The 15286-nt window shown below is 39.4% G+C and overlaps 1 protein-coding gene across 11 annotated transcripts in view; it reads left to right on the top strand.

The window, feature by feature from the left end:
* The first annotated feature begins 295 nt into the window (after positions 1-295).
* MRPL42 (mitochondrial ribosomal protein L42) overlaps positions 296-15286 on the top strand; it is an 85582-nt gene continuing 70591 nt past the window's right edge. For 3 of the 11 annotated variants that reach the window (XM_080659750.1, XM_080659746.1, XM_080659744.1), the window contains exons 1-4: positions 296-376; positions 2130-2276; positions 7445-7508; positions 12544-12628. In XM_080659750.1, coding sequence (XP_080515876.1) covers positions 2207-2276; positions 7445-7508; positions 12544-12628 — 219 coding nt within the window. In that variant the 5' untranslated portion in view covers positions 296-376; positions 2130-2206. Of the gene's footprint in view, positions 377-2129; positions 2277-4416; positions 4505-5702; positions 5783-6099; positions 6231-7444; positions 7509-12543; positions 12629-15286 lie in introns of all 11 variants that reach the window. The other 8 variants (XM_080659743.1, XM_080659740.1, XM_080659742.1 and 5 more) reach the window with 6 other exon arrangements.

The following is a 15286-nucleotide window of genomic DNA, read 5'->3' as shown; positions in this document are numbered from 1 at the left end:
TGCCCTGACTGGGAATCAAACCATGACTCCTGATTCATAGGTCGATGCTCAACCACTGAACACACCGGCGGGACTCTAATTATTAATATAAACTTACAAAAGAAAACCCTTGTTACTTTCAAAGGATGTGTGCGTGGGGCAGTGATCTTGTATTTTTTGTTTGTTTTCTGAGTGATATGAGTCAAGCTGCTAGCAACTAAATGGAGCATGTTAGGCGGCTCCCAGTACGCGCCCCGCCCCCCCCTTCCCCTGAGAGCTCTTTCCCGCAAGACTACATTTCCCAGAGTGCCCGGCAGGCCAGGAAGGCACGTGGAGTGGTGTGTCCTAGGACCCGGCTGGAGGCAAGATGGCGGGCTAGCGGTGAGCAGACGTCAAGGTAACCGGTGCCTTTTCCTCCTCCGGTCAAGGAGTCCCTAAAAGCTAAGTTGGGCAGGTCCGGAAGGTTTGTCCGCGGTTGTCGCGGCCTCCTACCTGTCGTTCGCGGCTGGATAAAGCCTCTGGCGTCACCAGTCTCGGTCCGTCCTGCCGAAGGGCCGGCATGTGGCCGCGCATTTCCTGTGGGTACTAGCGGCGCGCCTGTGCCCAGTGCTCGGGGACTCCTCCAGGTCCAAGTCTTTCGGATCTGCCCCGGGATGTTGGTCCCCGTGCTCCTGGTAGCCTGCTCCTTAAACTTAGGGCCCTCCGAGGTTCTCTGCAGTTTTTGCTTCGGGGCTGAATTCCGGGCCAAGTGATTTACCCTCAGAATTACTCTCCCTGGGGTGAATAATCTGACCCACTTATGGGTGAGCTGCCTCTGGGCCTCGGGCAGAGGAGACCGCTCCTCGCCCTCCCCCCCCCCCCCCCCCCTAGTGTTTTGTTTCTGGGTTTGTGCTTAGAAGACGGGTTTGCGTACCACTCTGACCACCTACAAAGCAGAGGTATAGTGGGCAGAATCATTTGACCTCTTTGAACCTCTGAATGTTGTGAAATGAAGATGCCTACTTCACTGACTTGTGGAAGAGCACATAATGTGTAGAAAAGTGGGTTGTAAACTGTAAAAAGCACACTATGAGCTCAAGGATAGCAGTGCTAATGTACCGACAGGGTAAGGAATCAACCTGCGTAGTTTAGTCTAGCAGACATAACTGCGTGCTACTTCCATTTTGTCGTATGGAGGAAGGGAAGAAATAGCCATAAGGGCCAATTAAAAACAAGGGATGTAGCAATGCTTATATTCTTTTATTCACAATAGCCATGGAGGTTGTGGTTGTTTTCCCCATTTACCATGGAAGAAACTGAGGGTTATTTAGTTAATAACTTGCCCAATGTTTCCCAGTTTGCGACTGACTCTTGGAAGTTAGTCATTTAAACTTTGTACTTAGTTTCTTAATGAATCAAAATGAAGATACCTCTCATGGTTAATATGAGAGTGAAGTGAAATGCTAATGAAAGTACCATGGAAAATTAAGAACCGTAAACATACAGGGTGGAGCAAAGGTAGGTTTACAGTTGTTCATATGGAAAATAATACAATAATTAATAAATAATAATACAAGAATAAACCGTTTCATGTACTCACAACTGTTGACCTATTTTTGCCCCACCCTGTATATAAGATGGTGAAATTATCTTTGGCACTTCAGGTTGTTAATATGTATTCGTCTAAATCAGTATTTTTTAAAAAAATCAGTGATAGGCCAAGGATAGACCTTGTTTAATATTTCTTTTAGTCGGAAACTGAATACTGCTCTCAGAGCTGTAATATCTATGTATGGTACCTGGGACGTTGTACACAGACATTGGCATTATGAAAGAGGATGCTCTGTGTAGCATGTGTGAGTGCCTGTTTCTAAGGGTAATCCCACATTTACTGAGCACTCTTTAAGTGAAAAGAACTATACTAGGTGCTGAGAAATTTGCATTTAAGAGAAATTGTCAAGGACATAGTTCTGGGGTTTCTGATCATGTGTTTTGATAATGTTGCTGTTATGTAACATGGAAATGGAAAGTTGTTTAAAAGTTTTGCTTTAGGTGATTGTGGTTCTAGGTAGTGATTTCTATCTTGTCTTGGTAATGGTCAATATATTGTGTCACTTTAATTTACCATAGGTAGCAGTGATTTATTTATTTATTTTTTATCTCTCACTCAGGGATGAAAATAGGTATGCCTAGAAGCAAATTTTAAAAGCATTTTCTTTTCAAATCTTGATAAGCATCCTGATTCACCATGGCCATATCAGCAGTGAAATGGGCGATATCAAGCAGAACTATTTTGAAACATTTATTTCCAGTCCAAAGTAAGTGAGTTTTTAATGTGTAAAAAGAGTTTTGAACTTTTTTAAATATAGAAACATGTATCCATTATAGAAAGTTTAAAGCATTTACTTATTGTATGTCTTAGCAGGAGGACTAAGTGGACTCTGTCCCTGGTAGGGGGTGTGCAGGAGGCAGCTGCTGGCACTCAATGTTTCTCTCTCACATTGATGTTTCTTTCTCCCTCTCTCTTAAAATCAATAAAAAAATATTTTTTAAAATATGTCATAGAATAGTATCTATTGTATGATCCCATTTGTACATATAAAAGATAATCTACCACATATATGTGTGTGTATATATGTACAAATGCAGAGTGAAAAGTATGGACCAAATGGGTTATCTGTGTAGACCACAAGTGGGATTTTAGCTGAGGGCAAGTGAAAGATTGATAAAGAGAAACAAACTTTCTCTGATTTGAGTCATATTTACTATATTTTCACATATTTTTATTATTTTTTTACATTTTTTTTTTAGTAGTAGTAAACATCCTATCTAATCTAATAAAGAGGGAATATGCTAATTGACCATCACTCCATCACAAAGATGGCTGCACCCACAGCTGAGGCCAAGTTCCCACAAGGAGCCTTAACGAGCAATCAGCAGGGACCTGAGGCTACGCCCTCCCCCGCCCCCATGGGGTTTGACAGGGAATCTCAGGCCGTGTCTCCCACCTGGTGGGGCTTGACGGGGGACCTCAAGACACGCCCCCTGCCCCGGTCTGGGCTGGGGGACCTCAGGCCACGCCCCCCATCCTGGCACCGGGCCAGGGGACCTGAGGCTACGTCCCCTGCCTGACAGGGCTTGATAAGGGTGGGACTGGCCAGGTCTGGATCTAGCCCAATGGGGAGGGGTGCCGGCCAGGTCTGGGTCTCACGTGATTTTCAGGTGCATGTGGGTGGGCAGGGACTTGACTCTGGGTCCCGTGGTGTGCCCCAGACTCTGACAGGAGGAAGGTTTTCATATACATTTTACTAATTTTCTTTCATCTCTGACACTTCTATTATAGAGAAAGGGCAAATAGCAATATTAAATTATTTCCTCTAATTAATCCCCTTTTAATGTGCATGAATTTCATGCACTGGGCCACTAGTCAGTAAATAAAGGGCAAAATTACAATCCCATCTTACAAAGATAATCAGTGTTAACGTTTTGGTGTATTCTCTTTGTGTTTTTTATCTATATATTTAGCCATTTAAAAAATGTAATTTTTACCTACCATTTCTAAAGAAATGCAACGTGGTGTGTTTTTTTTCAAAATCTATTAATACATGTTTGAAAGCCAAAATAGCAACCCGTTTAAATAAGTAGATTATTAAAGTCTTATTCCCCAGCCAACCTTACTTTCACCTTTTTCCCCCACTGTCTGAACACTATTCTCCCATTTCTAAAGTAGACATAGTGAGAGGGTTCCCTATGGTTTGCTTTTGCATGTTTAGCTACATCAGCCAAATTTTTTATTTTATTTTATTGATTTTAGAGGGAAAGCGGGGAAGGGGGAGAGAAACATCAATTGGTTGCCTCCCGTACATACCCTGACCCGGGTAACCCACAACCTGGGTATGTGCCCTGACCCAGGAATTGAACTGGCAGCCTTTCCAAGCATGGGCAGAGGCTCAGCCACGTGAGCCACACTGGCCTGGGCAGCCTACATTTTATGCATTTCTGCCTCATTTGAATCTCTTTGTTTATGTTTCCTGTTTACTCTCATTTGCAATAAAATGTTTATTGAGTTAAGGGAGAAAGAGTTTAAGGAGTAGGATTAAAAGTATAAGTGAAAGTATAATGAACTAAGTAAAAGGAGGAGATTGCTAAGAGACTTTTGATATAAAAAATCAGAGTCAAAACAAAATAATAGTCGGCCCTTGATTGCCTGGGAACATTTTTGTTGAGAATTGTGAGTGAGACCCCTGCTGCTTAGCCTCCCCTTTGCCCTGACAGAAACCCAGCCCCAAGACTGATGGAAAATCAGACCTAATCAGTTTTTACCTAATCCATGTCCTGAAGCAGCAGTTAGTCCTCACTCAGGTTAATCTGCCCTAGGATAAGTGAAATTTGTCTATGTGTACTTTACCCACTGGATTGTAAATTTGTGCACTGTCTAATTTATTTTGGTTTCCTCAGTGCCTCTCATTCATGTTGGGGATAAATAATATTGAACTGATCTGAATGGATTGGAGTTGTCAAAATATCTACTTAACTAAAAATTAATGTAAGTTATCCCAGAAAATTGTTCCATTATCAACTTAGTCATCCTGATACTCAGTGACTACCCGACTTCTTGCATCCTGAAGCCCCTTATTCTACATAATTTCTATTACTATTATTGGAGTATAGAATTACTATTATTGCTATTTTATACCAAAAGGAAGAATATTAAGATTAGAGGCAAAGCAAAACCATGACTAAGGAAGAAAGTTCAATGAGCAAAAATAAAAAGATCTCCCTATATTTCAGAAGGAACTTCTTAAACCTTGCAAAATATACAGTCAACATGAGAATGTGAACATTTTACACTTTTTTAGCATATTAAGTCGTTTGATCTTTACAACTTTGAAGATTAAGGAACTTGAGTTCTCTGGCCTTCAGAAATGTTCTCAGGGTTGTATACGTGGTAAATGAGAATTGTGATCAAAACCTAGGTCTCCCCATCTTACTTTGTCCAATACACTTCCTGCTGTACCGCCTTTCCCGTAGTAACTTAAAATATTGAACATTTGTAGATTAAGTGGGGTTACCACCTATTTTTTTTTTAAAAATAGCAAAACATTGATCGGCTGCCTCCTTGTACGCACCCTGACTGGGGGACCAAACCCACAACTTGGGCATGTGTCCTGACCAGGAATCGAACCAGTAACCTTTTGATGCACAGGATGATGCTCAACCAACTGAGTCACACCAGCCAGGCTCAGCTTTTATATATCTTATTAAAATGCAATTAAACATATTTATGAAACAGTAGCCCGTAAGTTACAGAGAACTGACTCTCATTGGAATTCTTTTGGGCACATTTAGTTGCTTTGGGTTGGTTGATGTTAACTTGTCCTACTGATATATTTAGAACCTCTGGTACTTACCGTAACTAGAATTTTCCTCTTGATACAATGTCATATGAGTTTTTCAAGCATTATGCAGAAATTAACACTTTTGAGGCAGTTTGGCAGCCACTCTTTTTTTAGTAGCCACTAAAAGGGACACATTAATGAACATGGTGTGGTTACTGGCCTTAAGGAACTTACTTAAATTTGTAGGTGAAACACCTCTATAGAAACTAGAAATACCTGGAGTATGAGGTAGAATGTGATGCATGCCATGAGGGTATAAATGTCTGTAGAAGTGCAGAATAGAAATTGTACAGAGTTTCTTGTTGAACTGAAGCACTGTTGTCTCGTGTTTTCCCTCCTGCCTAGTTAAGAACACTTAATAATGTATGGCCTGCCTCTGCCACCCAACCCTGTTTCTTTCAGCGAGCATGTACCTCACCTAGCTGGTTTGTATTCAAAGACTAAAACTTCTTTTAAAATTAATCCAGGCATAATTAGGAAGATCCTCCATAGTGCAAAACAAGAAAATATAAATTGTGTGCATGTTTTTTTACTTTATCCTCTGATTTGTCTTACTGACTGCTTCTTCGTATTAGCACAGTTAATTGAAAATTAATGAGTCATTTGAGAGATGAGGTTAAATTTCTAATTCTTTGTATTTTTTTATATTACATCAATGAATTTTGGGGTTGACATTTTGCTGAACATTCTTGTATGATAATAGTGAATTTTGTTAAGGTACTTTTTTTTTCTTTGGGGTTAGAATTTATATTTTGACCTCTAAATGCAATGTAATCCTTGGAGAAAGGATAGGTATACAAGAAGGAAGAGACACATCTTTTTTACATATCTTAATACACATCAATAACAGATGCAGAAAAGACTGCAAAGAAGGTATAGCAATGTCATATGAAATGTTGGTTGTGGGATGTATATAATAGACAAGTCTCCCTTCTGTAATGGCGGTTGTTGCGTTGGGAGGGGATAAAGGATTTTTATGCAAGAGTAGCATTTGACTTGGAAGGATGAGTGATATTTGAACAAAGTGGGGATTGTGTTTCATACTGAGGAGCAAGAGGCCTAGTTGGAAGAAGTGAGAGAGATACATAGCCCAGATATATTTGGAGCTTGCTTTTAACTATACTGAGCTACATTTACATTTTTTCTTTATATTTAAAAGAACACCCTTTCTCTAAACGCAGGAGAACCTTTCAAATAAACTGTTTAAAAAGTAATTATGGCTCTTGAATTTGTAGACATTCTAAAAAAGAAAAATGTGCTTTGAAATATGAGCATTTCGATTAATGGAAATTAATTTCAAACAATTTATTTTGTATTTTATTACTTAACATGCCCCCTTTATGAACTGTGCACTCCATTCACATGAACGTTTTTAGAATACCCAAATACTTTATATTCTTTCTTACCTCTGGTCTTTGGCACTTGTTACTCCCTCTGCAAGCAACATTTTACTCATCCCTTACTAACTCCTATTTATTCCCTCATCCTTCAGAGTATCTTAGACATCATCTCCACTGAAAAGGCATTTTTGAACCTGTACAGTTTTGTTTTGTTTTTTAATCCTCACCTGAGGATATGTTTTTATTGATTTTTTTTTTAGAGAGAGAGGGAGGGAGTAAGGGAGGGAGGGAGGGAGGGAAGGAAAGAGAGAGAGAAACATCAATAGGTTGCCTCCCAAACGCTCCCTGACGAGGGATGGAACCTGCAAGCTAGGTATGTGCCCTGACTGGAATCGAACCCACAGCCTTTTGGTGTACAGTAAGACACTCTAAGCCACTTGGCCAGGGCTATACAGTTGTGTTTTGTAACTTTTCTGTGTTCCCTTCTCTTTCCAAATAATTAACCCATCCTAACAGGGTTTATCTTTTTTATTGGAAATTGTTTGTTCACTTGTCTGTCTCTCACCAGACTTGTACCCTTTCTGAGGGCAGGGACTGGATCTTACTTGTTGAATCCAAGGCTCTTAGTACATCCCTATTTCATAGTAAACAGTAACTATTGTTTGAATGAATGAAGCTAGCTTTACATCTATGTGAGAACATATCCTCAAATTAACAAATCCATTTTATTTTTTGGGGTTTTTGCAGATGGAGCTTTATACTGTGTTAGTCATAAATCCACATACTCTTCTCTTCCAGATGATTATAATTGGTACGTATTAAAATTCAGTTGAAAAAATAACAGTCTGTTAGCTGTATCTGAATTGATTTAAATTTATTTATTTGGGGTTTTTCTGCTTTTTTTATTATTCTTTCTTTAATTTTGTTTTTTTAAAATGATTTCAGTGATCTTGTTTACCCAGTCTATGGGCTTATAACTATTTTAAATAAAAATCATTATCATTGTATTTCAGTAAATACTTTATTTTAAGACAGACATGCTGTTAGAAATGCTATCTTTTCTCCCTGAAGCATTCTTTAGAAGTTTCTTGAAAAAACTTAGTTTTTATAGTTTTGTCTTAGGATGTATATCTATTAGCTTATGCAGTTATTTATCTTATCTTTCGCTTGACATTGAATAATTCTTTTTTATTTTTTAAAAAAATCTTTATTGTTCAGATTATTACAGGTGTTTCTCTTTTTTTTCCCCCCATAGCTCCCCTCCACCTGATTCCCCACCCCACGCCCTTACCCCCGCCACTGTCTTCATCCATAGGTGTACGATTTTTGTCCAATCTCTTCCCCCACCCCTCACACCCCGTTCCCCCTGAGAATTGTCAGTCCACTCCCTTTCTATGTCCCTGATTCTATTATATTCATCAGTCCATTCTGTTCATCAGATTTTTTATTCACTTGATTTTTAGATTCACTTGTTGGTAGGTATGTATTTGTTGTCATTTTGTTATTCATAATTTTTGTCTTTGCCTTTTTCTTCTTCCTCTTCTTAAAGAATACCCTTCATCATTTCATATAATCCTGGTTTGGTGGTGATGAACTCCTTTAGCTTGTTCTTATCTGTGAAGCTCTTTATCTGACCTTCAACTCTGAATGATAGCTTTGGTGGGTAGAGTAATCTTGGTTGTAGGTTCTTGCTATTCCTCACTTTGAATATTTCTTGCCACTCCCGTCTGGCCTGCATAGTTTCTGTTGAGAAATCAGCTGACAGTCGTATGGGTACTCCCTTGTAGGTAACTAACCGTTTTTCTCTTGCTGCTTTCAAGATTCTCTCTGTCTTTTGCCCTTGGTATTTTAATTATGATGTGTCTTGGTGTGGCCCTCTTTGGATTCCTCTTGTATGGGGTTCTGTGTGCTTCCTGAACTTGTAAGTCTATTTCTTTCACCAGGTAGGGAAAGTTTCCTGTCATTATTTCTTCTAATAGGTTTTCAATATTTTGCTCTCTCTCTTCTGGTACCCCAATAATTTGGATGTTGGTATGCTTAAAGTTGTCCCAGAGGCTCCTTATAATATCTTTATATTTTTGGATTCTTTTTTCTTTTTGTTTTTCTGGTTGGGTGTTTTTTGTTTCCTCATATTTCAGATCTTTGGTTTGATTCTTGGGGTCCTTTGATCTACTGTTGAATTTCTGTATATTCTTTATTTCAGACAGTGTATGCTTAATTTCTGGCTGGTCCTTTTCCATTTTTTTTGGCATTCTCATTAAGATCCTTAAAGGTCTCACTAAGTTCCTCAGAGGTTTTTAGAAGATTCTTGGGTAACCTTTTAAATGTGGTTTTGAACTCTATTTCCAGTAGTTTGCTTTCCTCCATTTCTTTCATTCGTGACATGTTTCTTTGTCTCCGCATTTTGCTGCTTCCCTGTGTTGATGGAGTGGTTTTCTGTGGTAGGTGACCAGTGGTTCAGCCTATCATCTGAGGTGGACACTCTTGGTGCACCCCTTTGTGGGCTGAGTGCAAAGTCTTGGTGTAGTTAAGCCTTGATTGCTGTTGGTACACTGGGAGGAATTGACCTCCAGGCCAATTGGCTGTGAGGACCCACTGTGTCTATAATGGAAGAACTGCTGTGCTGGAGACACGCTTATGGGGCAGGACTTGTTTCAGTGGGGCTTTGGTGCTCACTGAGTCTGCCTCTTGAATGTGTCACTTATGGATGTGAGTAGTTGAAATCTGGTGTCGTCTCACACTGACCACTAGATACACTGGCTTCTGGATCTCCAATGGGGTGCAGGTCAGCTACTGTCTGAGGCCACCCAGCAGGAGCTACAGCGAGAACTACAGTTTTCTCCTCTTTGCTTGGGGTTTGGAGGTTTTGGAGCTGTCTGACCAGAGCTGCAGTTTGCTAGGTTAAGCTGCGATAGGGCAGACCATTTATATGCAAAAGCTGCTGCATGGAGCTTGGGTGAGTTTGTAGATTGTGCGGGGCGGGGTCTCAGGGAGTCACTCGGCTAGGGCGTGGCAAACAGCGATGGCTGCCAGTCAGCTGTCTCCGTGTTTACGCGTTTCCATGTCCCTGCGTCCCGCGTCCCAGCGCAGTAAACAATGATTGCTGCACGCACCTCTGCAAGAGAGCCACCCTCACTTTCCGACCTGCTGGCAGACAGTCCAGCTTCTCCCTGTAGGATTTTGGGTCCCCAGCGTCTCCCCAGAAACGAGTTCAGAGTAATCGGGAGCTTGTCTCCCTTCAGGTTGAAAAAAGCAGTGTACCCAGTTGCCCGCCGGCAGCCTGATTCGCGCGCCTCCGTACCTCAGCTTTTCAGCGCTGGTGCACGTCTCAATGCTCTTTTCTCTTTCCTTCTAGTTGTAGAACTTCCACTCAGCCAGCTTTCCCGTGGTTCTGGGTGATAGGCGTTTTGTCTTTTAGTTGTAGTTTTGAAATTGTTGTGCGAGGCAGCAGTTTAGGTGTTTACTTGTGCCGTCATCTTGGTTCCTCTCCGACATTGAATAATTCTAAATCACAAATATTTAATTCAACCACAGTTTATTATAGTCATTATGCTAAGAACTGGGAATAACATGAATAAGATGTTGTCTTTTTTTCTCTACAGCAGAGTCTGATGTGCAGAAACCAACATATTTTCTTAAGCTACATTTTTTATTGCAAATTTTAGTAAAAATATATTTTCTTCCCTGTTGACACTTTTGGTTTTAAAAAAACATGTTTTTTTTTTTCAGTTTTAAATATATTTTTATTGATTTTAGAGAAGAAGGGAGAAGGAGAGAGAAATAGAAACATCAATGAGAGAGGATCATTGATTGGTTGCCTCCTGCATGCCCCCTACTGGGGATTGAGCCTACAACCTGGGCATGTGCCCTTGACCGGAATTGAACCCAGGACCCTGATGCTCTATCCACTGAGCCAAACCAGCTAGGGCAAAAATATATGTTTTTATTGATTTTAGAGAGAGGAAGGGAGAGAGAGTGAAACATCGATGAGAGGGAAACATTGATTGGCTGCCTCCTGCATGGCCCCCACTGGGGATTGAGCCCACAGTCTCGGCTTGTGCCCTGACCGGGAATTGAACCTCCTGAACATCAACCTTCTGGTTCATAGGTCGATGCTCAACCACTGAGCCACCCACAGAGTGACACTATGTAGTTTTAATTGTACATTTAGTAAGTGTCTAAGATAGTGATGAAATTAGAAAAGGTCTAATTTGAGCCTGAAAAGAATGAATCTTATAGGTGCATTATGTAAAACTGCATCCTTCATTAAAATCATTTGATAGATTAAATGTTCATTGTATTTAATCTTAAATGTTCATGGTATTTAATCTTAATATCATGGTGAAACAACCTTATCCTGTATTAGCTAAATCACACTTTATAGTTTAATTGCTGGTCTCGCTCAAATCTGGTTGGTGTTGAAATCCTAGAAACTTAAATTTTATAGATATCTAGGAAACATATATGTTTAATAAAAGCTGACTGCTGTGCTCCTTAGAATGTCTGTAGATCTAAGTACAATATTAGTTGCCAAAGTTTTTGAAAAAGAAACTTGGTAAGTTGGTACCTGAAAGAATGAGTTCCAGTCAGAGTATTCCTGGAAGTGTTTAGAGGAATACTGCCAAAATGTGTTCTTCTGAGGGAATTATTGGAGAGAAGGGATAATATTCAGTAGTTCCCAAATTTGTTTGACCTATAGAATTCTTTTATTGGAAGCTTCTTACAGTTGTACTGTTCTGCCAAAGGCACTTGAAATGCTGATCTAGACAGATGTTTCAATCTTTATGAATAGAAATTCAGGTGATCTTTTACCTGGAAGATTATATACTTTGCTGATCTTCAGCTTTAATAATTCAACCAAGTAATGTCCTCTGACAACTTTTTGAAGTTGTTAGATAAGAAAAAGAAGTTCTAATAATAGTGACAAACATGAAGGTCTCTTCCAAAGATCTGGATAGTCTAAAAAACAAATAATTTGAAGAATAATTTAGATGTAATAGTGGGTGAGGCCTTAGAGGTTTGTTGTGGTAGTAAACTGACATGTTTTGTGGGGTGGTTTGAGTTGTTCTCTATTATATGGTACTAGAGGCCCAGTGCACGAAAATTCGTGCACTTGGGGGGTGTCCCTCAGCCTGGCCTGCCCCCTCTCATAGTCTGGGAGCCCTCAGGGATGTCCTAAGCCACAGTCTGACCTCCCTCTGCGGGAGGCAACTGTGCTGATCAGGGGAAGGCGCTGACCCCATCACCATGCTGCTGCTGCCACTGCCAGCTGCGGCGGCTGCAAGGCCTGAGCCCCAGGCCTTGCAGCTGCCAGGGCTCACTGCTGCCTGAGCCCATGGCTGTCTGAGCCCATGGCTGCCGTGAGCCCCGAGCCTCGCAGCTGCTGTGGCTTTGTCCGGAGACGTCTGCCCTAATTAACATATTACCCTTTTATTAGTATAGATCATATCAATTTGCCAGTCCAGTAAAGTGGCATCTATTCTTAGGGATTCATGAGTAATTAACCCATTGTACTCCATAAGCATCTGTAGATGCAAGCCGTGGACCTTCCCCACACACCACATGCATCTATTTAAAAGGAAATATTTTCCCTAAGTAACAGTCCTCAACAACTTTAAAATCATTTTTCATGAGAATTTTCAGCTAAAAATATGCAAGAATACCTGAATTGTGAGTAATATCTTTTTATAATCATTGCAAATTGATTTTTTTAATTCATAATATTGTGGCATGTGGGGATGGTTTCTGTTTTGGATGCATGGCAGTTAACTGGTTAATTTTAGCTCTAAGAGTATCATTCTGCCTTGAATACAGTGTAACTCTGTTTCTGAAACATTCTTTTTTAGCAAAGTAGAACTTGCTTTGACATCTGATGGCAGGACTATAGTTTGCTACCATCCTTCTGTGGATATTCCATATGAACACACCAAGGTATGTATGAAAAAAAATCATATAATTTTTATTCATTTATTTTTTTAATATATTTTTATTCATTTCAGAGAGGAAGGTAGAGGGAGAGAGAGATAGAAACATCAATGATGAGAGAGAATCACTGATCGGCTGCCTCCTGCATGCCCCCCACTGGGGACCGAGCCCGCAACCTGGGCATATGCCCTGACCGGGAATTGAACCCGTGACCTCTTGGTTCCTGGGTCGATGCTCAACTGCTGAGCTACACCCGGCTGGGCAAAATCATATAATTTTTAAGTATTCACACTTCCTTGTGGTATCTAAAGAGAAGGATTTCCATGGGGAGGCATGGATTTTTTTGTTTGTTTCTCAACTAATAAACTGTAGATTGGACTGTACAAATAGAAGCATTCTTGAAAACATTTTATTGTTAGAATAAAGTATGTTCTTTCTGAATGCAGATTCACAAATCTCATGATGATAGTATATAACTAAAAATCCTCAAACTAAATAAATAATAAAATGAAATAAAATCCTCAAACATGTCTTGACTTACTTAACCTCTTTTCTCCAAGAAGTAGGGCTGTAACTCCTGTGGGCCCTTTGATTCTCTAGACCCTGGAAAGCATATTGTTTACAAAGTTCCTACTCATGTGTAGAAATACCAACTAAGACTAGCTTTATGAAAGTTAAAATGATTTGTATCTTTGCTTTTCTGGTCATTTATATTTGAATGTAAAGCATGTTGTTTATCTTCCATAGATCCACATAGAAAGATCCTTCTTTTTCTGCTTCTGCCTGGTATATGTTTTATTAAAAATACGAATATTCTAGCCTGGCCAGTATGGTTCAGTGGTTGAGCATTGACCTATGAACCAGGAGGTCACAGTTCAATTCCCAGTCAGGGCACATTTGCGGGTTGCAGGCTCGATCCCTAGTACGGGGTGTACAGGAGGCAGCCAGTCAATTATTCTTTCTCATCATTGATGTTTCTGTCTCTCCCTCTTCCTGAAATCAATATATATATATATATATATATATATATATATATATATATATATGTATGTATATATATGTGTGTGTGTGTGTGTGTGTGTGTATATATATATATATATATACACACACACACACACACATATACATATATATATATATGTACATATATATATATATATATATGCACACACACATATATATATATTTTTAAAACGAATATTCTAAAAATATTTTCCAAATTTAGGATTTCTCATTTAGGAAAATAAAGGTATTCCACCAGAGGCAAAAAAAATAATGATTGGAAAAATAAAGTAAAAATGTAAGCACTAGGGCAGTGGTTGGCAAACTGTAGCTCGTGAGCCGCGGTTTGCCGCTCTGTTGACTAATGAGTTTGCTGACCACTGGGATAGGGCTTAATCACAAGGAACAACAACAGCCTGTAATTATTGGAATCGAGAGTCTCGCGAGCCGCAGTTTGCCAACCACTAGTAACTAGGGAATTCTTTTTGGTGGTTGATTTAATGGAAATTTTTAAACATGACATTTTTTTTTTAAAAATATATTTTATTTATATTTCACAGAGAGGAAGGGAGAGGGATAGAGAGCTAGAAACATCGATGAGAGAGAAACATCGATCAGCTGCCTCCTGCACACCTCCCACTGGGGATGTGCCTGCAACCAAGGTACATGCCCTTGACCGGAATCGAACCCAGGACCTTTCAGTCCACAGGCCGACGCTCTATCCACTGAGCCAAACCGGTTTCGGCTAAACATGACATTTTTAAAATTCGTAAGAAATTAAGAAAATTCAGGATGACAGTTACGAATGTTTTATGAAGTTGATATTGTTTTATCTTAGTTTTTCCTTTTTACTGAAACATTCATGTACCCTTTCTTTGAAGTTGATCAAGGAGATCATCAAGTACTGCCTAATAATCAATTCTGAGTCTGCCAGAGGCTTTTGGTATAGACTTTGAAGAATCCAGTAATTCCGATGTCTTTTATCTGTATGCCTGGAAAACAAAAATCTCTTTTTAATCATATAAAGCAGAGAGAATTTGTGATGTATTAGGATTGGGTCTGCTTGGGAATAGGACCATAGATCATGAATATTTACTAACACTTGAAAATCACTTAACTTTTTGATAATATTTAAAACGTTTGATCTTTAACAATACGCTTAATAAAAGAGAGGAAACTGTAAGTCCACTCCCATATTTGCTGATACCTCTCAGGTACTGATAATAACTTGCAAAGACACTTACTAATATTTTACTTTACAAACGAGATGATGAAGTGGCTTAAGGAGCACTTTTTCTTTTTTTTTTTAAAGTAGGTTTTTATTGATTTAAAATTCTTTAAAATAAATTTATATCACTTTATTATTTCTGTTTGAGGATATAAAATAAATGTTAATAGCCACCTACCATTATTGAACTCTTAGATAATGAGAGACAGCTAAGCATACTCTATATTATTATTTCACTTAATCCTCATCAAGTCTTTATTAGGTAGCTATTCTCTGATTTTACAGAAAGGGAAATGAAGAGCTTAAATATCTTGCTCAAAGTCACAGAGCTAATAAGTGATAGAATCAGAGGCTGAAACCCAAGTTCTTAACCTCTTCATTATACTTCCTCCTTATTCCCTCCCACACTACATTAAGCGGTTCCTCATTTCTAC

Source organism: Plecotus auritus (assembly GCF_963455305.1).
Source record: "Plecotus auritus genome assembly, chromosome: 3".
NCBI classification, from domain to species: Eukaryota; Metazoa; Chordata; class Mammalia; order Chiroptera; family Vespertilionidae; genus Plecotus; species Plecotus auritus.
Note: the sequence above shows the minus strand (reverse complement) of the source record. Positions and strands in the feature narration are given on the sequence as shown.